The sequence below is a fragment of the Euprymna scolopes genome, chromosome 1 (assembly GCF_053919585.1).
Source record: "Euprymna scolopes isolate OS-2025 chromosome 1, ASM5391958v1, whole genome shotgun sequence".
In the NCBI taxonomy this organism is placed as follows: Eukaryota; Metazoa; Mollusca; class Cephalopoda; order Sepiida; family Sepiolidae; genus Euprymna; species Euprymna scolopes.
The window spans coordinates 193,163,972-193,188,739 of record NC_136482.1 but is presented as its reverse complement, the minus strand read 5'-3'; the positions used below and the strand labels follow the sequence as shown (position 1 = coordinate 193,188,739).

Below are 24,768 nucleotides of genomic sequence, written 5' to 3'. Positions count from 1 at the left end.
CACTTACCATATTTTGATTGTTCAGCAATTCTTCTACGGATTTACGCCGAGGAAACGTCAAGCAAGCTCTTCCTTTCTTTATACTTTCCATCACTTCATCCAGAAACTAAAAACAAAAAAATAAAAAATATAAAAAAATATAAAATGATAAAAAAATAAAAAATAACTGTAGAAACAGACTTTTGTTTAGGAAAAGGAGATAAATAGAATTTCAGTTTTTGTACTAAAATAATTATCAGCTAAAATAATTATCACTTAAAACAGGGTTCAGAAAAGAGTGTATAACTAATTAATGGTACTACTCCTGTTTTCATAGCTTTTCAACTTTTTAAGTTAAAAATAAATAGGACGCTTTACTTTTGAAATGACCCTTGTATTATAACTATTATGTTGACATTCTATTCAATTTTACATTTTTTTTTAACTTTGATGCCACTGCTACTGTGATTAAAAAGTCATACGAACAGGAGCATTCTTGGTAAAGATTGTGCAGCAAGATGTTTGTTCACATTACATTTACATTGGTGCATGCTGGTACAGTCTGGGAAACAGTGAGCAGTACAAGAAAAAAAAGTTAGTGGAGTAGAAAGTCTTCTAGTATCTGGGGACCGCTACAGTGAAGGGAGGGATTTGCTGAATGCAGGGTTGTTTGGGATATTTATGTCAAAAGGGGCATCAGTGTAAGAAGTATGTAAAACAAGCACAGGGATGCAACAATATGGCGATGGGACAGAGGATAGAGCATGGTAGACAGTGTGGGGCATATTAGAAGTTGATGATTCTGTTCCTCTTTTCTGCTTTTATGACAACATCTACGCACCCTTCAATACATACGAGTCTTATTTTCTTTCTTTTTAGATAGAGTTGACTAACATCGAGCAAAATATGTTGTGCATAGTCATTAGTTTCCTGGTCCACTGATCTAGGTTTGTTTCCAGTTTTAATGCAATCCGGGTCTAGAATGCCCAAGTATATATAATTTTATGTTTACCAATTCCCTTCGTAATTTCTTCATTGGACAGCTCTAAACTTATTTCATCTATTTGCATCTCTATAAAGCCACCATTCATTCATGCATGGAGTATTTATTGTTGCCACACCTGGACTGGTGCATCTACCACTAGTCTCTCACTCAAAGTTCAAAGAAAGAGTCTCCAATCTAATAGTTCCATACTATCAACCAAGCTCCAACCCCTGTCCCATCATCGCAATATTGCATCTTTGTGTTGCGGATTAGGACCCTATGAATGTAAAGACTCAGTACATTAGCTAGTTTACATAGCTATACAGAAAAAACGTAGAAACAAGTTATGGAAATAGTAAAAAGGAAATTAATTTTGTAACAATGAAATAATGGCAACTATTTTGTAAAATGGCTAATCCTTTGTTATTGTCAAACATTATAACATTACAACAGGTCGTCTTTGCTAAATTCTGAATCCCATTTAAACTATTTTTGTTATACAAAAAGGAATGTTAGAAATCAAGTTATGAAATAAACTATAATGGAATTTACAATGATCAGAATATGGTCAAGATAATTACAATAAACGATTACCTTTATTCGGTGTAAATATCTTAACCATAACGAAATAGTTTAAGTGGGATTCAGAATTTAGTTTAAGCAAAATATATTAGAATATTTACATTGGTATATATATTTAAGCAAAATATATTAGAATATTTACATTGGTATATATATTTACATTGGTATATATATTTAAGCAAAATATATTAGAATATTTACCTTGGTATATATATTTACATTGGTATATATATTTAAGCAAAATATATTAGAATATTTACATTGGTATATATATTTAAGCAAAATATATTAGAATATTTACATTGGTATATATATTTAAGCAAAATATATTAGAATATTTACATTGGTATATATATTTACATTGGTATATATATTTAAGCAAAATATATTAGAATATTTACCTTGGTACATATATTTACATTGGTATATATATTTAAGCAAAATATATTAGAATATTTACATTGGTACATATATTTACATTGGTATATATATTTAAGCAAAATATATTAGAATATTTACCTTGGTATATATATTTACACCATTAATGATGACTACACTACCAACTTACATTCATTAATCTTTATCCTCGAGTAGCTTTCGGGCTTTGATAAACGGTGAGTCCCTCAAGTAAAAAAAAAAATAATTTGGCAAAGTTGACCTGTTGCACAACAACAAAGGATTGACCATTTTACGTAAGTGGTTACATAAACAAGAATGATGGTTGTTATAACTGGGGGAGAGTTTCCAGATCAGGAGTTGAGTTGAGAGTCAAGTTATTGAGAGGTCAGCTTGCAAGAGATTGTCTCTTCTGTTCTAGAAGCTTTAAAGGAGCCATATAGCAAGATGTAAGAAATTTAGAGAAGAGGTTGTAAAACTCCAGAAAAACCCACAAACCCATGAATACATGAAATAAAGTTATATAAAATACTAGCCTGGGTGCCCGGTGTTGTCTGGGTGTTTAGAGATGTGTGTTGAGTGCAAAATAAAAAAAGTGGTAGTAGGCAGGCAGGCTCGAACCCATACCGCGAAAGAGGAAAAGAATGTGAAAAAAAAAGAAAAGAAAAGAAAAATGTGACGTCTTTGCCGTTGTGCCTAGTGACAAACCAGAAGTTTAAATTAATGTTTGCCAGTTGAAAAGAGGGGATGACTTTCAAAAATATCAGCAAAAAAAGCAACCCCCTCCCAGTAGAAAAGTGCCCAGTTATGGGTGAAGGAATTAATGTTTTTAGCTAATTTTTTGAGTATTATAATTGGAATTCATTATTAAGATGAGTATTATTCTATATTAATTTATTTATTGCGGACTATTATTCTCATCTTTATTGGTTGTTGTTTCACGACGTTTCGGCCAACTCTTCCTCTGGCCTTCGTCAAGTGGTAAGCACAATGGATAGGAACTTCGAATCTCCTAACTGCATTCTCAGCAATCACTGCCATTCGTAGTTGTTGTCGTCTCACCACGTTTTGGCCAAAAAACGTGATGAAACGACACTAGCAGCTGCATCAGTTGTTAATTTGTTAAGTTACCAACTTGCTGTTAATAACTCCGATAATGTTTCTAGGATGAAAATCCAGCCGAAAGAAACTCCTTAAAAGCCAACCACCGCATCATTTGAAGAAAATAGAATTTCGGTAAATACAAAGATTTCTGTATATTTTCTCACTGACCAAAGAATTATATTTTAATATTTTTATTATTAGATTTTAACCATACATAAAACATTTGATTGGAAGTTTGTGGTTCTTATCTCCCTTTTATCATCAACGCTATAAACTTTCAAAGCTAATAGCAGTAGTATTAAGAAAGTGTGTTTACTTGTAAATATTATTTGTATGTTTTGTTTTATGCTAAAATAAATATTTCTTTATTTTAACTCCAAGTTTTATTAGTTTTTTTTTTCCTTTTAAGTTGTTGCGCATTGGACAGACACACTACAATGTATAGTTATTAGTGATGGGACGATTCCAATATTTTTCCCGATTCCGATTCTTTATAAATTTCTAATTATTTAACTATAAGATAGTTATTTTCCCTGATTTTCATAAAAACACATGTTAAATGTGCAGAAATTTTCCTAAACGTCAAAATACACTTGTGGATAGTGATCCATAGATTTTTTAGCTTTAAAATCAATAAATATTTATTAATTTATCATTATTACCAGCAATGGAAGATTTTACTTGAAACAAAATCAAATAAAAAAAAGAAAATTAAAAGAATCATTTTGGCATCGGAAAATAGGCATCAATTTTTTCCGATTCTGATACTCTCAAATCTTTCGATTTTTTCGATTCCCAATTCCGATTCATCGTCCCAATACTAATAATTATACATGTTTTGTGAACTGTTAATTTAATGTATTGCAAACACACACACACACACAAAATGACAATGATGTATGTATTTACAGTTTTAGAGACACATTTGGTGTGTTTATATATGTCCACACCCAATATACAACTTACACGTTTATATCAACGTGTTTATATATACACCCTGCTATACAACACCTGTGTCTGTTTTACAAATACTTTAATGCAATGTGCTGACAAACTCATAGCACTTGCGTTCCCCTCAATGTAAATACCTCCAACTAACCTGACAAGCAGCAAAATTCCACCACTTTACCATGTAAAAATTTAAATGTAATGCAAACAAACATCTTGCTACTTAACTCTCTACATAGACACGGCCCAAGATAGCAGCCCCTTATGTCAAAGTCGCAATATTCCTTGTTTGAGATAAATAAGAGTTTTAAAAAAACAACTTACCAAAGTGACTTCCCTCACTGATTTGAATGCATAGTCATCCTTGGTTGATATTGAGAACGAAGCACATCTTAAATGATTGCAGGCATCTTGAATCTGAAACGGATACGCCAAGGAGAAATAATTAGTAAAAAAAAAAAAAAAGGTTTTATTTTCTTCGTTGTTATTTTACAAATAAAATAACGACAATTACGTCTGCTGACAACTTCAGGAGATAAAGAGAGAGAACGACTTTACTGTCACTGAAAGAGGGAGAGTAATGTGATAACTGACTAAACTTGTTACTCACACGTATCAACAAAACACAGCTGTTAATTGATCACGTAAGTAACAAAAGGTCTGTTGATAGAAGGACGGACAGTAACTTTACATTTGTAATCAAAATAAATTCATAACGTTCATTTTTGTAAATAAATATGTGAAATTTAAAACAATTAAAATTCATGGATTTTATAATTTTACAAATTCAGTTTAAGGAGTTATTTTTTTTTTTTTTTAGATGACTAAAGTCTTATCTACCTCCACCACGAGATGCTAAACCACAACAGTAGGTTGTCGGAATATTTTCATATTATGCTCAATAGATTTCTCATTTTTCAAATAAAATTTGATGAATCCTGCTTAGCGGATTTCACCAACTTCAAAGAAGAACTCGAGCACGCTTCACTTACGACAATTAATCCTAACATACTCCTAACCGTAGAAACCGACGCTTTGGACTTTGCTCTGGGTGCCACTCTCAATCAGAACAGCTGTCCAGTTGCTTTGTTTTCCCAATCTCTTTCAGTCAGCAAACAACATTACTCTTCAGTCAAAAAAGAATCACATCTCATCCACTACCTTATCAGTTCCACCTTTAAACTCATTAATGCTCCGTAGCTTTCATGTATGACCTGAAACACTCAAGCAAAATACAGAATAAGAAGTTAGAATGCTGGAGAATTATATTTGATGTAATATAACGTCCAGGGAAAGATAATGCAGCTTTCTCGAGTGGTTTGCTCCTCGACTAATTCAACCAGTCTATGAGACCTATACGTTTTATTGTGTCATCTAGGCATCCATCGAGGATGTTCGACAAACTATTAGGAACTGTTCCATCTGTGCAGAATTAAAACTGCGATTTTTTCATCGCACTAATTTTAAACTTAGCAAAGCGACACAACCATTTGAACGCTTAAGTGTTAACTTTAAAGAATCCCTGCCATGTAATAGTCGAAACAAATATATATATATATATATATATATATATATATATATATATATATATATATATATATATATATGCGTTTTATTTTTTATTACTGTATCTTTCTGTTAAGTTACATTATTGTTTCAGCTACCCGGCCGTTTTTTTGGCCGTCTGTAGCTTCCTCAGACTTTTAAACAGTATTGAGCACTTTCTTCAGTTTTTATTAATTACCATTTCCACTAAATATATATATATTGAATATTCACACTTTCCCTTTGCTTTACCTTGTCAAGATATGTCTTTACAAACAGTCATAAATTGTTTCTGTCAACTATTTTCACTGTTTGGCATGCAATTCTCTTTATTCACTCTGACAGAAGTCCATCATTCCTTGCAACAGAACAGATTTTTTGCATAGCAATGAGATGCACATCTGCCTATAACCTTCAGGGAATGGCCAGTTAGAATGACTAAATGCCACGTTATGGAAAGCAATATCACTAGCATTGAAGTCGCAAAGACTGCAAATTTCTCATTGGGAATCAGTTTTGCACGATCCTTTGCATCCTATTCGTTCATTATTGTGTGCTGCCACTAACACTACACCTCACAATAAAATATTCCAGTATAATTAGAAATTAACATCTGGTACCTCTCTTCCCAGTTGGTTTTTGATCCAATCCACCCATGTTAGACTTCCAACTGGAAAGAAGGAAACAGTGTTGCTACGTCAACTTGCCCCAAAACCACAAAATATAGCACCTAATACTAATGACTGTTATCTCACCGGAGACTCCATCTCTACAACCAGATACCTCATTTGAATCGAGTGTATCCGAAAAACCTTGTGAAACCTCACAGGTGGATACAATGCTTGATAAGAACCTATCGAAACTCATCCTTAGACAACAACGTGCCCATCCCTATCATCTAAGAAACAGAGATGCTTAAACTTGAACCTATGTATATCATTTCATAACCCCTCCCTCAACTCTTTCCACTTGGGGCGAATGTCATATCATTGTTACTTTGTGTAAAATTTTATCAATTTTTCATTCTTCTATTTCACCATGCATACTTGTGATTCTAGATAGATAGATAGATAGGGTGGCTCCCGAGATACTTTTTTTTCAGATTACGATGTAGAATACAATGTTTTTCCGGACCCTGGTTATATTTGCCCACCTTATGGTGTTATTTATAATGTTATTTGATTATATACAAATGTATTATATACTGTACTGTATTTTGTTACTAATTTTTAATACGTATTGTATAAAATTTTGCTTAGGCCCCGCCATACAGCAATTTCACCAACTCCAGAAAAGATGGGGTTCTACTTCTGTAAGCCTTGTTAACTGGTTTTCATTCATCTTCCATGTTCTGAATCATTACAAAAACAACAAAAACAGCTAAAAAAAAAAGAAAAAAAGTGTATCAATATGAATGTGAAACATACTTGCTGTAATTTCCAAGGTAAACTTTGATGAATTGAAGTCTTACACAGAATATGATGGTTTCCTTGTTTGTGTTTAAAGTTTATGTCCTGAAAAAGAACAGATAAAAGAATAAGGATATAAAAAAAAAAATCAAAATTGATTTAAGTTTTTTTTTTTTTCATTTATTCAATTTTCACCCCAAACAAGGCACAGTGCCACTTTGAAGCAGGCGGCTACTATCAGGGACTTAATTTGCAGGGGCATTATGAAGGGAGATGAGTAGAAAGATGTTTGTTCACATTACACTTGAACTTCTGCATATCAGTACACTTGGGAAAGCAGAATCCCGGAAGGGAGTTCCAAAGACTTGCAGTTCTGGGGAAGAAACTATTGGAGTAAAAGGCTTTCTTACACCTAGGGATCTCTATTGTAAAGGGATGAGACTTAGTAGCTTGTTGGGTTTATCAGGGGTAGTTACGTCGAGGAGGTACAAGTGTTTGCAGTTCGTCAGAGCATTCACCATTAAAGTATTTGTAGAACAGGCAGAGGGATGAAAAATTTCGTCGATGGGACAGAGGCTGAAGCATAGATGACAGTTCAGGACCTATCAGGTTGGCGACTCTCTTTTGAACCCTGTCCAGAAGTGAGAGACAAGCAGCAGATGCACCAGCCCAGATGTGACAACAATACTCCATACTCCATACATGGGCGAATGGTGGCCTTATAGAGGTACAGGATACTGTCAGGTGTAAGTTGTTTTCTAGCACGGTAGAGGGAGCCAACCTTCCTTGCAGCAGCCTTGGCAATGCTCTCAATGTATCTATTCCAGTTCATATTCCCTGTAAACGTTAGGCTGAGGAGTTTAAAGGAAGTACTTTCAGGCAATGTGTTCTTGGCCATTGCTATTGGTGGTAGAGAAGGTTTCTTGTAGTTATTGAAGGAAACAAGCTTAGTCTTAGCAGCATTGAATGTGACCATCCATTTTTGTCCCCATTCCACTACAGATTGGAGGTCATGCTCTAGTGTTTCTGCCATTTCCTTGGATATGGGTTCATTTGTTTTCCCCTCATATCTGTTATAGAGAGTGGTGTCATCGGCAAATATACCCATCTCCGAAACAATTTTATCAGGGAGGTCATTTATGAATATCAGGAATAATAGAGGTCCAAGGATAGACCCTTGAGGTACTCCCACATTTATGTCATATTGTTTAGATGCACGACCGTTGAGAACAACTTGGATTTTTCTCTTACTTAAGAAGGATTTAATTACATTATGAATTCTTCCAGTGATTCCATATGATCTAATTTTCCTTAGAAGACCATCGTGCCATACCCTGTCAAAAGCCTTAGATATATTGAAGGCTACCGCTCTACCCTCCCCTGTTTTGTCCAATGAACGTTCAGAAACTACAGTTAAACTTGAACTCTTCAACCCACTGTTCTCATCTTTTCACATTTCGACCAATGTAATCTCCAATCTTCTTCAGATGTTTTTTTTTTTCAAACTTGGAGCCCTGTGCTTTAGTTTCATCAGTCAGATCCTAAGTAACTTGCAATTAGATTTTTAGTATCAACCGCCATAAGGATTGGACCTTCAACCTCCAAAAGAGTTTAACTTTACAACTGTATTTTATCAAGTACTCTATCCACTACGCCATGGGTCCGATGAGAACAGTAGTTTGAAAAATCTAAATAATACAAATAACCAATCCTCACCTCAAAAATTCAGAAACGTAAAATATTTAAAACTTGAGAGCTTAAATATAATAATAACAGTAATAAACAAAACAAAATTATATATTGGTATACATAGATTTATTTGTCGATGTAATAAAGAAAAGCTATAATTGGGATAGGTATTATATGCCATTTATACCTAGATATCTTGAAGCCTAATGCTTCTCATCAGAAGAGGGACTAAGTGGCTAAGTTACAAATATTTTAATGCTACAACTAAGGGGATAGTTGGGGGAGATATTAAGGTATTTGATATATAGGGGAGTGGTGGACAAGAGTTGTACGGGGTATCTGTGGAGGTTATACTGACGTAGGTGAATTTAAGCTATTTAGGGACTTGAGAGAAATTTGGAATATGGGATATATGGGATATGAGAAATATAGGGATAATATGAGGGAGGATGATGATGATTTAAAGAGAAAACACACTCATTAACCCTTATCCTCGAGTGGCCTTCAGGCCTTGTTATAAAAAAAAACGATTGTTACTACCATGGAAGATGCTGCTTGACTGAACTTTAATCTTTGGTTCCTTTCTATAAGACATTTATAAAAACCACCCATCGTTTTACCACAACAGCAACAAAACAGTTTATTTCAAAGAACTTTTCATCTATGGTACATGGTACCACAAGATTGCTTTCCGATGATGATCATCTTCAAATCCAATGCCAAGAATTTACTTTTCATATACCATCCTCATAGGTTATCAAATTTTATTCATTCCATTCATTATTTTAAATTCTCATACAATATTTGGTGCTTATACCAATAAAGACAAGAAAATCATGTTTCAAATAAAAATTTGTTGATATACTTATGTATAAGTATCTTTAGAAAAAAATGGAAAAGTGAGCGTATAGAAATGCTAATATTTACGGAAATGATGGACTGAATTATCTCCCCTGTTTTCAGATAACTCTTCAAAATTACTTAATACGATCAAACTGCAATTTACGATAAATTTGATTTTTACTTTTGATAGCATTATAATTTTTCCTCATTTTTGGTGAGAATACTTATTCTTACCTGATGCATAAGTTTTTATTTGCAACACAATTTTTATCTGTGTCTTTATCAATATAAGCACCTAATATTTTTCATTATTTTATTCAACCGACAATCTGTTATGGAGTTTATAACATGAATAGCGCAATTAGCGCGGAATATCATTGGGTGTGATGGGGGTCAAAAGGTTAAGACTTATCAAACCCGGTGACACAGCTGTTGTGAATGAATTGACTGCAGGTGCATCTGGTCAGAGATCATGCACCCCCCGATCCTCAATATTAAAAGGAGGAACGCACACGTGCTTGGAGGAGTTCGGTCGAGAGTTTAGTCAGGGCAGTTTGTCAAAGCAGTTAGAAGGCAATTAACGAAATTTGAAGCAGATTGGTCATCTAGGAAATATGAAGAAGAGAAAGAAAAAGAAAGAAATCAGAAATAGGTTGCGTGCAGAAAACCTTTCCAGAGAGTGTGAAAACTATCAATAAAGACTGTCTTCACAGATAGGAAACACATTGTGTTTTGGGAGCATGGATCTTGGTTCCAGGTCAATGAGACAAGATGAAAGACCAAGGGAACAGAGGCAGAAGGTAGAACTTTCATTATATGCATATATGTTATACACACAAATATACATGCACATACAAGAATATATATAGACCTGGACATGCAACAAATCTATCTCATTAACCCTTCTTGAGTGATGTTTGGCCTTTATAAGTAGTAACTAACAATAAAAAAAGGAAAAAAAAAAATTAAATATTAGGTTCTTACGCAGAATTCCCCCTTCCCCATATTAAAAAAAATCAAAAAAAAAAAAAAAAAATCTATGATATGCGTACATGTGACAAAATGAAAATATATTCTAAAAATCATGTAAAGTGATCAGGTAGTTTTATTTTTATAAAGAAAATCATTTTTAAACGATTAATGGGAATTCATAGGCATTACAACATAAATCTTGTAAGTTTAAATTACTGAGTTATCTGTCTTTGTTTTGCTTTATTCTTTTTTTTTTTTTTAATTGTTTTCAAAATGGTGGACAAGACGGTCTTTTGTTACTCATAAAATTTGATTTTCTTATTTAAAAATAAAACTAATTGATCAATTTATGTGATTTTTGGAATGTGATATTTTTATTTTATCACGGTTACATACACACACAAATTTTTCTTTTATTTTTGCTTTTTAATATATGGGTGAATTTTGGAGAAATATCAAATTTTGATATATGACAGGTCATAATTATGACAGATCATATTATTTGAGTAAGCTAACATGCCATAATGCTTTCTTGTAATCAATGTGAACTGAAACACCTTTGAATACTTACTGCTTCAGTGATGTTGTCACCATGAAGTGTCAAGACGCACTTGATGTGAGCAGTCCCACTACAAATAAGAAACAAAAATTGAAATTCAATTTAAACATATACACAATGTTGGACGATTATTATTAACGAGTCAATATTTATTGGCAGTATTTTTTTCATTTCATGTGAATTCTTGGTTTGAAAGGCTTTTCAGTGCAGATTCAGTAAAATTGTAATGCTGACATCAAAAGTAGAAAATTAAAAAAAACAAATTCAATCAAAATAGGCATTTTATTTTGGTTTTTAATGTTAGATTTTTTTTTTAGAATTAATTTTCGTTTAAGTAATGAGCATCAAATATAATAAAAATAAATCATCTATAATAAATAAATCTCGCATGCCTGTTTAAATGTATGTATGTATGTTTGTATGTCTCGCAAAAACTTTCGACAGAGGTGATGGATTTAAAGTAAAAAAAAGGTTTTTTTAATAAATTTTTCAAAATTAGAAGAAAAAATTTATTTTTGTAATAAAATTAAAAAAAAAAAAAAAAAAAGTAAAAAATAAGTAAAAAAGTTTTTTCAATAAATTTTTCAAAATCAAAAAAGAAAATTTTTATTTTCCAAATTTTTCCCTAAATTTTTTTTTTTCAAAATGGGGTTGAACAACTTACTTGGGACCAGAAAGTAAAATTCTCTGTGGTTTAACGCAGCTAAAATTGGAGTCTTCTGCAAAAGATTGAAAGATGATTTCACCATTATTCATTTTAGAACACACAATGTTTTTTTTTTATCGGTGAATTATCTATCTGAATCGCTTTAGTTTATTTTAAAAAAATGTAACAACGATGGACATTTTGTTTATTAATATTTCAAAGAAAACACACAACTTGATTGCTCATCCTAATAAACATTTGAATTTTTTGACTGAGAATGAGTAATTAATTAATTGAATGATCATGTGAAGAATAAAACTAATGTAAATAGGGTTTGGAATAATGAAAGGTAAATGTAGTTTGCTTGAAGCATTGTTTAGTGTGTATATATGAAAGTAATTCATAGAATGCAATAAATGGAGAGGTGTAATGAATAAGCATGAACTGAAGCAAATTAAGATATATAACAGTGGACAAGTAAAGATGAAGAAATTCTGGCCCTTAGCCTCTTCTGATGAGAAACTTTTAGTTTTGAAATGCCATGGCCTAAAGAGGTTTTTTCTTAAATATCCCTTTAACTTTTCCTTATTGTTCTGATAATATAATAAAGTTATATGTAACTTTTATTCTTCATCTTTCATTTAATATTACATACATATATATATATATATATATATATATATATATATATATATATATATATTAGCATTACAAGTGTATGCTGTATTTTTCTGGACATCGGCAATATTACATACCTAATGTGCTTCAACAAGTCATATCTTTTTAATTTGTGGGTCAATTTTTAAAAGAATTACATTAATGGAAAAAGAATAGAATAACCATTCCAATGATGTTAATTTATTTTGCTTTTATGTGTTCAATGTTTTTATGCTCAAAGTTAAAAATGAAAAATCGGTAAAAAATGATAACAGCAAAAAGAGAAACTGTTTTTTCAATGTTTACCTTTCATACATTACGTTTGGATACACATGCGCGGGGTTAAATTTGATTGGATATGGCTGAAATTTTACAGGCTATATGAACAAAGAAGTCCGTCTCTACTGGTGTTTGATTTTTATTTTTACAACCACAGGAAGTAAAGTTACAACCGAGCAAAGTTGACAAAGAACATTTCAAAATTGATAAGATAAATCAGTATATATCATCCATTTTCATATAGATAATAGTTTCAGAATTATTTTCATGTATAATATGTAAATATTTGATAATTATTAATTGCGCGGAAATTTCTTTAAAATGTTATCTTTTATTTTCATGTATAATATGTAAATATTTGATAATTATTAATTGCGTGGAAATTTCTTTAAAATGTTATCTTTTATTTTCATGTATAATATGTAAATATTTGATAATTATTAATTGCGCGGAAATTTCTTTAAAATGTTATCTTTTATTTTCATGTATATTATGTAAATATTTGATAATTATTAATTGTGTGGAAATTTCTTTAAAATGTTATCTTTTATTTTCATGTATAATATGTAAATATTTGATAATTATTAATTGCGCGGAAATTTCTTTAAAATGTTATCTTTTATAGAACTTCAAATCCACTTAAAGGGACAATGGCTTACTATGCGCTGACCAACGCTGAGCTGCCTACAGTCAGCGTATTAACGTGTTTATATTCTCTTAAAAATAGAAAACTGTTTTTTTCTGCTTTCAAAACGAAAGCAGAAAAAAATTTCATTTTTTATTCTGAGTTTGTCAATTTAAAAAAATTATTAGCAAGTTTTTCAAATTTGATTTCCAAACAATACTATTTTGTTGTTTTTAACACTTTTAGTACACATGCACTAAAAGCGTTAAAAAACAACAAAATGTACAAAGTACATTTTGTTGTTTATCTTCTTATTTGTACTTAAGGTAGAATTGTGTTTTTTAGTGGTAAAAAAACAAAAAAAACGAATAAAAAGGTACTTGTGCACTTATGCTACCATGCTGAAATAATAAAGTTATTATTTAGAAACCCATTCTTAACATGGGGAAGGAAGGGTGTTTTTTGTTAACTATTCTGTACTTTTACCTAACAATTAAATAAAATATATTGTGAAACTTGAATTTATTTTTAACTCATTGCAAAGACCATTTTTTCGAATCTGTAAAACAAACCAGTTTTTTTTTAACTGAAAATATCTAAATAATAATAATAATAATAATAATAATAATAATAATAATAATAATTAGGCAGTTCGATAAAGAATTTCATTGTTGATGCATTTTGTAAATTTTTACCTTGTTTTCACCTTAACATTTTTCTTTAAAATGACTACCTCTTAAGGTTTTCGGGTATGCTGAAAACGAATATCGCATTTAAATTTTCCACAAATAAGTAGCTTTCCAGATATTAAGCAATGTCATTTCTTATGGTATTGCTGGTGGCCATCTTGGTACGTGCGTTTGCGCATACTTTCTCGGGGTTATGTTTGCGTGCTCGGGCGTACCAAGATGGCCACCAGCAATAACATAAGAAATGACATTGCTTAATATCCGGAAAACTACTTATTTGTTAAAAATTTAAATGCGATAATCGTTTTCAGCACACCCTAAAACCTATGAGAGTAATTATTTTAAATGTTAAGATGGAAAAAAAGGTAAAAAATTACCATTTTATTTTTTGAATTTTCAGTAAAACAACAGAATAGAAATGGCAAAAATTACCATCAACTGGTGAATAGATAGTTGTTGCTTATCAGGATTCCTGGTATCCTGGTACTGTGAAAGTTACATCAAGGATTCATGTAGAGTACCATTTATGGTTGCATCTCAGAAAATAGGGGTATATTTTGGGCCAGAGAGGATTTACATTGAAAATTAGACTGGTCCCAAAATGCATAAGTTCTGGTTGACTATGGGAATTTTCATCTTTTACAAAAATTCAAAATCTATATGAAAAATTTTCTTCAATTTATTTCGGAGATTAATTCATATCTACTCAATTTTTTTTTTTCTTTGAGGGGAGTAATAAATACCAGCCATGAATGCTCTTTGGGTATTCAATGGCTACACCCCAGATTAAGCTCTCCTTTGGTGAGGAGGCAGGAAAATGCCAGCTCTCAATAAAGCTATATTTAAATACCACTATAATACTTAGTTTTGTTCGTGAATAGACACCCACTGTATGATACCATGCGCCAGTTTAAAAAAAATTGAAATTTGTACATCTGAATTTATAATTCATGGCTTATGGTAAAGAGATACATCAGATTTGACTATATAATCAGAAAGAACACAGAATTTTACATAAGAGTGCCAAGTTTCATGAGAATAGCTTGAAAAATAAATAAATGATGGTGAAATTACCGAATTTCTTGAAATGTTGAGGTCCGTAATTTAGCCCATTTTTTCTAAAGGAAAATGTTTACGGAAAAGCCTAAATTTTGGCACTTACAATTCTCATAACTTTTGAACTACTGATGGTATTTGCATAAAATCCAAACGGTTTTAAGCATCTTTTACAGAGCTGTTTTCATGCAAGTTGATAAAATAACAATTATCTAAAAAGAAAAAATCAGCTTGTAATACTATATATATATATATATATATATATAATTAATGTGGAAATATGTTTTTTCAATTATATTGCACCTTTTATTTATACTAATCCTTTAATTTATGAAGCTCAATGTAATTACAGAGCATATAACAAATAAATGACAAAAGTCTATATTCCAAATTTTAAGATATTGATCATCTTACTGTTTATTCCTTTAAGTAAGTTGGCATGCACATCACACATATATATAGATATATATATAGATATATTGTATATTGATAAATTCATTACACTAAGGACAACTGAAGGTCCGGTTGAAAATTTTATTTTGGGGAAAAAGGGTCAGTTTTTTTTTTTTTTTGCAAAAAATGTCATTTTTTTTTTCAAGATAACATTTTATATTAATGAATTAAGAAAAGATATAGACTTTTATACTTTTCGTATTCATATTTTATATACATTCTTATACATACACTCATGGACAAAATAAATGAGTCAAGAGTGAAAGAAGGAAGAAATCGATTTTTCAATATTTTTCCATGAATTTTTGTTAATTTTAACTGAAAATTTAAATTTTGCAGATCATTATTTTTATAGCATATAATAATAAGTGGAAAAATTAATCCTAAATATGGTAAGACCGCATCTTGGCGAGAATATAAAAAAAACGAATTGTAGGATTAAAGCAGTCCAAAATGACTTACAAGCAGATTTTTGATATTTTAAGAAAAGAAAAAATGAAAACATCTCTTTCTGTAGTGAAGCGAATTGATCAAAGGTTCGAAGTCGAATGTTTGGTAAAAGGGAAATCTGGATCTGGTCGCCCTAGAGCATTCACTTTGAAGGATGACCACAGGCTTAAATTAACTTTGAAGGATTGAAAGAAAACTTATGTTGACCATAGCAAAGAATTCAAAACAGGGGCTGGAAATTCTCTTTCTAGATATACAATATCTAGACGAATGAAAGAAATAGAATTTTCTTCTAAAAGGTGTGCAAAGAAGCCATTTTTATCTAAGAAGAACATCAATGATAGAAAGAGATTTTTCTCGTATTATGGCAAGAAAGATACAGACCGGTTCAGGAATGTTTTCTGGTCAGATGAATCAAGATTTTGTCTTGTTATTGATGCTCCCGAATGGTGCAATCAAAGAACTGGAGAAAGATTTTCACTAAGTTGCATAAAAACGACAGTTAAACACGGGAATGGAGGGATAAGGGTATAGGGAACTTTTACTGCAACAGGAGTTACGGAACTTATTAGATGTGAAAAGTCAATCAATGCAAAGGAATACATTCAAATATTAGAAACAGGACTGTTACCAAGTCTTCAGAAGCTGGGAATATCTCAGAATATTATTTTTCAACATGATAATGCCCCTGCACACACTGCTAAAGTCACAAAAAATGGTTTTCTGATAATTCAATTAATGTGATATTTTGGCCAGGTCAAAGCCCCGATTTAAACCCAATCAAGAATATTTGGTCCACAATATCTCGTGTATTGGACAGAAGAACCTTTTTGAACAATGACAAACTGTGGGAAACTGCGCAAAGCGAATGAGATAGCATCTCCTCTTCAGTGTTTCACTTTGATTGAGAGCATGTCTAAAAGGATTGATCTTTTAAAGAAATCAAAAGGGAATGCGATTCCATCCTAAGCATTTATTAAAGTAAATGTCTTGTTCTGTGTTATTAGTCTTGTTTAAGTTTCATGGTTCAATTGTTCTTTGTTCAATATAGCTTTTAGTGCAATAAAATGTATAAAATTTGTTTGGCCCATTTTTTTTTTTGCTCACGAGTGTATATGTGTCAATGTGAAGTCAAAACTCCAGAACACACTGATGCAAGTAAGAACAAAATGCAATGTTAAAAGTATTTTTTTTTAAAAAAAACACACACACACAAACACATGTATATATATTGTTTTAATAAATACATCTTGATTTGCTTCAGTTTGTGTGAATAATTGGTAATAAATAATTACAAAATTAAAAATATTTTTTTAGAGGTTTCTTTTTTTGTCCTTTACAGAAAATAAAAAGAAAATTAAGCTGCTGACAGTGAGCCCTAAGTTGGAGATTGCATGAGTTTTAATCTTTTAGATAAGGGATTGTGAATGCCAAAAGGTTTGGAACCCCTGTTCTAGAATATTCTATTAAGTAATACACCCCCACACACAGACACTCAATTCATTTATTAATTTTTTAACCAAAACAAAGACTCAAATATTAACACTAGATTTCATAAATGAAATACAAATAATTCCTACCGGTTTCTTTGTCCTTTTCTGTGAGGAATCTTTGACTGCATTCCTGCAAAAAAAAAAAAAAAATCCAACTCATTATTAGCAAGGTCAAGAATGGTTAACCTTTAACATTCCATCCGTCAATGTTTTTTTACACACACAGGGCTCTACATTGCGAGTAAAACAGTCGCATTTGCGAGTGATTTTTCAAAGTGGCGACTAGAAATAATGGAACATTCATTTTTTGGTGATTGTATTTATTTCACTGACAATCTTCCAAAGCTCACTACTGAGTGAAAAAATATCTTTTCAGCTTTTTTTTTTTTTAATAAAACAAACAAAGTAAAATTATTTAAACAATAAAAGTTTAATAGAACAATATAATTTTTTTTTTTTAACGATGGCTATTTAAAAAAACATCTGAAGAATTTAGAATGTTTATACCTTCATGTATCAGCATAAAATTTGTTGTATATTTAGAATTACACTTATTTAAAAAAAAAAAAAAAACAACAAAAAAAACCCAAAAATCTTTATAGATTTTTAGAACGAAGATGTCATATTCTAAAAATCACGTGGGTTTGGTTAGTAACTTTTCTATTTGGCTAGTAAACGAAAATATTTAGTTGTCAAAGGTCGACTAAAGATAAATTTGTCCATAGAGCCCTGACACAAGTTCAGGTGCACCACACAATTTGACGCAACAATAATGTATGCTCTATTATTTTTTGCATCCCTGTTCTTGTTTTACAAGTATTTTAATTGAATTTGCTCTGATGAACTCATTGCACAAGAAGCAACTATGCACCAACCAGCACCCAACTGTGCTAAGAGGAAGCTACTGCTCTAGTAAGCAACAGATGTTTTGCAAAAACGTCAGAATAAAAATAAACACTAAAGCTAACTTGGTTTTGTTGGGTAGTTCTATGGCAAATCAAATGTTTCCACATCTGGGCAGGAACCGCTTGGTGCACCCTATCAAGCCTTGACAAAGTTCAAAACTGGCTTCGAAATCTAGTAGGTGATGCCCTTTTTTCTTCCCTGCAACCTCTTTCCCACAGAAGAGACATTGCCTGTTTCTGCTCTATCATTATTTTCATGGCAAGTGTTCATCTGAGCGCCAATCTATGGTCCTTCTTTGCTAAGCTTTCACAAAAACACTCGACTAGCTACAACCACCATCAACAATTTCTCCCACTCTATCTGTACCTAAATCTAAACACAGATTCCATGAACAAAGTTTCTTTTCTAAAACTGCCCACATGTGGAATACTGTTCCATTGGACTGCTTTCCAGCCGATTACAATATGGTAGCCTTCAAGTCCAATGTAAACAAGTTCTTGTTGAGACGTCCCCTTAAATAATACAAATTCTACCCAATCTACACCATTAACGATTACTAAACTACCACCTTACAGTCATTAACCCTTATCCTCGAGGTCGCCAGGTCTTGATAAATGGTGATTCCCTTTGTAAAAAAAAAAAAAAAAAAAAAAAACTTTTTTCGTATTATTCAATGATGAATCCAATCATTTTAGTAAAAGTTTTTTATGCTTGAAATTTTTTATATCTTCAAATATTTATTTGCAGTGTTTGGTTTGAATATTTTGTAGAAGAAAAATTGCTATTTTTGCTTTCAGTTTTGCAAAATATGATTGAAATTAGCATAGCAAAAAGAAAAACAACAATAACACCATTACTTGGTGCATTTTAGGTCAAGAATCTGGTATTTTTAGAAAGCCTGCTCTGGTAGCACCAGTCAGTCTAAAGCTGAACCAAACAGAAAAGTAAAATTAAACTTTTTTTATGAATTTTTGTATTTAGGATTGATAATTTGGGTTACTTAAACTCACACTCTTCTGGATATTTCCCTCTCACCGTGAGAAATGTGACACAAGGGTCAGAAAGTGGGATTGAAAAGTCAGCATCCCAGAGGAGGAGCATTCTGACCTTGCCAAAAGATGCCTGTGCAGCCCTGTCAGCATTCCCCGGCAGAGATGCCTCAGGCAATTAGCAATAAACTAACCTCTTCTCAAAGAGAGAAGGCCAAGCTCCAACCTCTGTCCCATTGCTGCAATGTCGCATCTCATTGCCTGTTTTATAAATACTTCAATGACGCACTCGTGCCTTCTCAACATACATACTCCGTACAAGTAGCAAAATCCCACCCCTTCATTGTTCAGGGGGATAGGATACAGGTACAAATACAATGAATAAATAAATACTTTTATTTTTATAATGCTACTAGCAAACTGTCCACTTGCAACCGCGAAACAACAAAAGACAATTTACTTACTGCCAACGTAAACTGCACTTGCACGAGCACATGGTGCAATTCTTCATGAAGTAACCAATCAAGTTCTTTTTTCTGAAATGAAAAAAAGAGAGAAAGAAATAGTGAAAGTGCGTAAACAGGATCAAATCTTAAGACGTGTTCAATCATTTATCATTTCAAGCTTGATCAAAACAGATAACAGACAGACACATAAAATGCTATTAATGTGTGGAGTGACTATTTCCGATTCACTGGGTCCCTGAGTGGCAGATTAGGCTACAACTGTGAAGGAGGGTATAAAGTGGACCTTGGGCTTACTTTCAGCAGCCTTGTAACTCTTGTTTCCCTTATTTTGTCCTTTAGTCCTCACATTCCATGAATAATGTTTCAGGCAAAGGGGGAATAATTGCTGTTTTTTTTTAGCTTCTTTCATCATATGTGAGCTGTTATCGGGAAAAGGAAGAACTCTAGACAGACGTAATTACAAAGTCTTTTGGAACAACCTTTTCTTTCATGATATAGTGGAAGTCAATCCCTGCACTGATCCTAGTTCAAACAATGTGCTTATAAAAACAAAAATCAAAATGAAATCTCAGCTTTTCGTTGTTCTTTTTTTTCTTTTTTTAAAAAAAAAACAAAAAAAAAAAACAAGGAAGTCACCACTTATCAAAGCTCAGAGGCCACTCGAGGATAATGCTTAATGAATGTAAAGTAAAGTAAACGTTAGTGGTACAGATTGGTTAGAATTTGGATTATTTAATAAGGGGAAGGCTCAACAAGAACTTGCTTATGTTGGACTTGAAGGCTACCTTATTGTAACCGACCGGGAAGCAGGCCAGTGAAACAGTGTTCCACAGGTGGGCAGTTCTAGGAAAGAAGCTTTTTTTTATGGAATTTAGATTTAGGCACAGATAGAAAATGGGTGAAATTGTTGATAGTGGTTGTAGCTAATCGAGTGTTTTTTTTTGTGAAAAGTTGGCAAGTGGAGACCATAGAGTGGAGCTCAGCTGAAAATAACAGAGACTCACAATTTCTTTTCTGGGGGAAAGAGGTTGCAGGGAAGAGAAAAGGGCATTACCTACTAGGTTTTGAAGTCGGTTTTGAACTCTATCAAAATAAGATAGGGCGCGCCAAGCAGCTCCTGCCCAGATGTGGCAACAGTACTCCATTTTAGGATTTACTTGACTCTTCTACGGATAGAGGATTGCATCATCAATGAGATACCTTCTGGACCAGTAGAGTGATCCAACCATTTTCCAGCGATCTTGGCAACAGATTTAAGACACTGGGCAAGAACTTTTCACTTTTTGAATGTTGTCTAGATTTCTATAACTGATTTCGGATATTTTTTCGATGCTGAATCAGAAACTGGCATCACTTCCTCTCCATCAGGTCAAGTTTTTGGTGCTAAGTTGCTTTGAAAAAAAAAATCAGATTTTCTAACAACATCGATTTCATTTTTGTTGCGTTATCAGCAGATTTTGTCAACACATATCATCTAAATATGTTTTTAAGAAAAAAAATGTTTTGCTAACAAAATATATTGATTACCTGATAGAAACATCGATTACTGTAAACTGAATTGTGCGTATCAATAAAGTAAGGTACCCATAAATTGCATGTTGCTTCACCATTGTTCAAACTTCAGGGCTTGAACATCCGTTTCTTTGAATTCCTGGAATGCTCAGTGGTAGGAAGGTTTCTCTACAGATTCCAACAGTAGTCAACCACCATGACTGCATCCCAGTGTCCCTGATACCTGGTTTCTATCTCGTTCAGGTCCTGATGGAATCTCTCTCTATGCTCGTCACTCATTGAACCTAGGCTCTCAGGAAATGGTTCATATGTGAAAACAGGTATATTGCATCTTGACGCTTATGTTGCTGCTCGGGTTTCTGAAAGCAATCAGCATGTTTTTGACAAGTTTTGTGTCGTTTCTGGCCTTTTTGTTGCCAAGAAAGTTCTTCACTAACAAAAGAAATACCTTTCACGATTCCAGTTCCACTTCCTTAATTGACTTTTCGAACGATGGATCTCTGACAAGCTGCCAGATCTGAGGACCATCAAAGATGCCAGCCTTCAATTTCTCCATGATTAATCCTGGAAAAGCCTGGCACAAGTAAGTGAATCAGCCACCATTCTTGTCCAAAGCCATGGTGAACTGCTTGATTAAGCCAAGCTCGATGTGCAGCGGTGGGAAGAGTATTCTGTCTCTGTCCATGAGAAGGTCACTGAGGGCGTTCCTTTCTTTGCAAGGCACTAATTCCTCCCGTACAGCCAGTCTTCATTCGTGTATGCTGAGCACCAATTTTTGGAAGATTTCTAGCTTCTATGACTTAAAATTGATCCCTTTGTCGATATAATCACCCAGAACTATCAGTCCTGAATATTTCTTGTCATTAAAATAATCATTTCCAATCAAAACAATTATTCAACATGACATTTTACTCTCACCAACTTCTAAAATGTTACACACATTCATAAATGTGAACAAAAACGTAAAAAAACAAAAACATGTAGCCACAGCTCAAAAACTTGGCCTAATTAAGCAAAACCAACAAGATTTTCAGATTCAGTGCATCAAATTCATCCTAAATCAGCTGAAAAGATGCAAGCAAAAAATTTGTTGTTGACCAGTGTTATTATTGGTTATAAAATGAGATGACATTTTAAGGACAAAAATTTGTTATAACAACCGACTCGATCTTTTCTGTTCGATTTTTTATCTATTCTCCCCTTTTTAATTTTTTTTAATTTTTCGTCACCTTGGCAGTTATTCGCTATTATAGTATCAGATTGCCACCTGCGTGTCTTACAGACATTTTTTAATGGAATCCCTGTATGTAATTGCAGGTATGACATTTTTTTCTGTCTGGTCTGCATCCCCACCCCCACCCACCTCTACTCACCTCAACACCACTATCACATGACCTGTGTTCTTCTCCATCAAACACATCTTTATTGTATTGATATTTCGCCTGACATTCATTTCTTTTATTGATTCTTCCTCTTCTTCTTCTTCTTCTTCTTCTTCCCCTGGGAACTTCTTTTTATTGGTTGCTTCAATTTCCTTAAAACTCCGACCTTCCCCACTTCATCACATCCTTTGGTTTTCTTCAACAACCCCATCCTCAGTTATTCTCTATTCTTTTTTAAAGAAGAAAAAAAAAATCTCTGTTCTTCACCATTTTATAATGATCTACTTGTACCGTATAGTTATTTATAGATCTTGGGTGTATATTTGCACCTCGCCCTCTTTTAGGTTGAGCTCTCTGGTAAGAATTTTTTTTTTTTTTTTTTTCAAAAGGATTATCATATATCAAGGTCCAGAAGTCACTCAAGGATAAAGATTAATGTGTTTATTGCAGTCATTAGAACAGTAGTGTATCGTTTGTGGTGGAAGTTTGGTATGATTAGATTATTTACGAGGACGGTTCAATGAGAACCTGTTTATGTTGGGCATGAAGACAATATTGTAGTCAGCTGGAAAGCAGACCAACGGAATAGAGTTCCACAGGTGGGCAGTTCTAGGAAGAAAGCTTCGTTCATGGAATTCATGTTTAGGTTTAGACACTGATAGAGAGTAGGGGAATTTATCGATCATGATTTTGGCTAGCTGATTGTTTTTTGTGAAAGGTTGGCGAGAGAGGAGTATAGATTAGAGCTCAGTCGAACACTTGCCATGAAAATAATGATAGAGCAGAGACAGACTCATAATGTCTCTCTTGTGGGAAAGAGGTTTCAGAGTAGAGAAAAGCGCATCTAGATTACAAAGTTTGTTTTGAACTCTGTAAAGGCTTTAAAGAAGCTGGAACCATTATGGATTCCATCATCATCATATTTGGTTTAACGTCCATTTTACATACAGGCATGTATTGGATGGCTTTTAGCAATCGACTTCCAAACCAACCTCTGGCATCAATTATAATGGATGGTTCTCGCTTAGGAGAAGATCAATGTTTTGACAAGCTTCTGGGCTTGACCTTTACTCCTGATATGAAATAGAACACGTACATCAAGTCTGTTGCTAGGGTCGCTGGAAAGATGGTGGGATCCTTCTACCGCTCCAGAAGATATCTCACTACTGATGCAATTCTCTATCTATATAAAAGCCAAGTACGTCCAAGGATGGAATACTGCTGCCATATCTGGGCAGGAGCTGCTAAAAACAGCCTATCCTGCCTTGACAGAGTACAAAATAAACTTCGTGGCTTAGTGGGGGGATGCCTTTTTCTCTTCCCTGCAACCTCTCTCCCACAGAAGAAACGTTGCGAGCCTGTCTTTGTTTTACCGTTATTTTCATAGCAGGTGCTCATCCGAGCTCCAATCTCTGGTCCCCCCTCGCCAATCTTTTACGAAAAACACCCGTCTAGCTGAAGCCACTGTCAAAAATTTTCCCCACTCTCTATCTGTGCTTAAATCAAAACGTAGATTCCATGAACACAGCTTCTTTCTTAGAACAGCACGCCAGTGGAACTCTGTTCCGTCTGCCTGTTTCCCACCTGACTACAACCTGGATGTATTCAAATCCAACGTAAACAAATTCCTGATGAACCGCGCCCTTAAGTAGACACTTTATGAAATCTCAACACTAACGTACAACGTACTGTACATGCAATAACCCTTATCCCTGAGTGGCTTCCGGGCCTTGATAAGTGGTGACCTCCTTAAAAAAAAAAAAAAAAAAAAAAAAAACCAGGTCATTATTTAATCCTCTTTCTCTCAAATACATTTTTATCACTTCTTCCCATGTTTCCGGATTCAATCTTCCTCTTAGGTCATCTGATCTAAGCTCATCTTTAACACTCACATGGTTAATTAATAATTAATTTTTTTTTATTTTTCGTCACCTTGGCAGTTATTCGCTATTATAGTATCAGATTGCCACCTGCGTGTCTTACAGACATTTTTCAATGGAATCCCTGTACGTAATTGCAGGTATGACATTTTTTTCTGTCTGGTCTGCATCCCCACCCCCACCCACCTCTACTCACCTCAACACCACTATCACATGACCTGTGTTCTTCTCCATCAAACACATCTTTATTGTATTGATATTTCGCCTGACATT

The 24,768-nt window shown here is 33.1% G+C and overlaps 1 protein-coding gene across 1 annotated transcript in view; it reads right to left on the bottom strand.

Moving 5' to 3' along the window:
- LOC145278762 (protein rogdi-like) overlaps positions 1-24,768 on the bottom strand; it is an 82,407-nt gene that overhangs the window by 17,092 nt on the left and 40,547 nt on the right. Inside the window, exons 2-8 of the mRNA XM_080130685.1 lie at positions 19,719-19,790; positions 17,447-17,489; positions 11,676-11,730; positions 11,024-11,081; positions 6,967-7,053; positions 4,319-4,411; positions 8-106 (exon numbers count right to left, since the gene is read on the bottom strand). Of these exons, the coding sequence (XP_079986811.1) occupies positions 8-106; positions 4,319-4,411; positions 6,967-7,053; positions 11,024-11,081; positions 11,676-11,730; positions 17,447-17,489; positions 19,719-19,790 (507 nt within the window). The remainder of the gene's footprint in view (positions 1-7; positions 107-4,318; positions 4,412-6,966; positions 7,054-11,023; positions 11,082-11,675; positions 11,731-17,446; positions 17,490-19,718; positions 19,791-24,768) is intronic.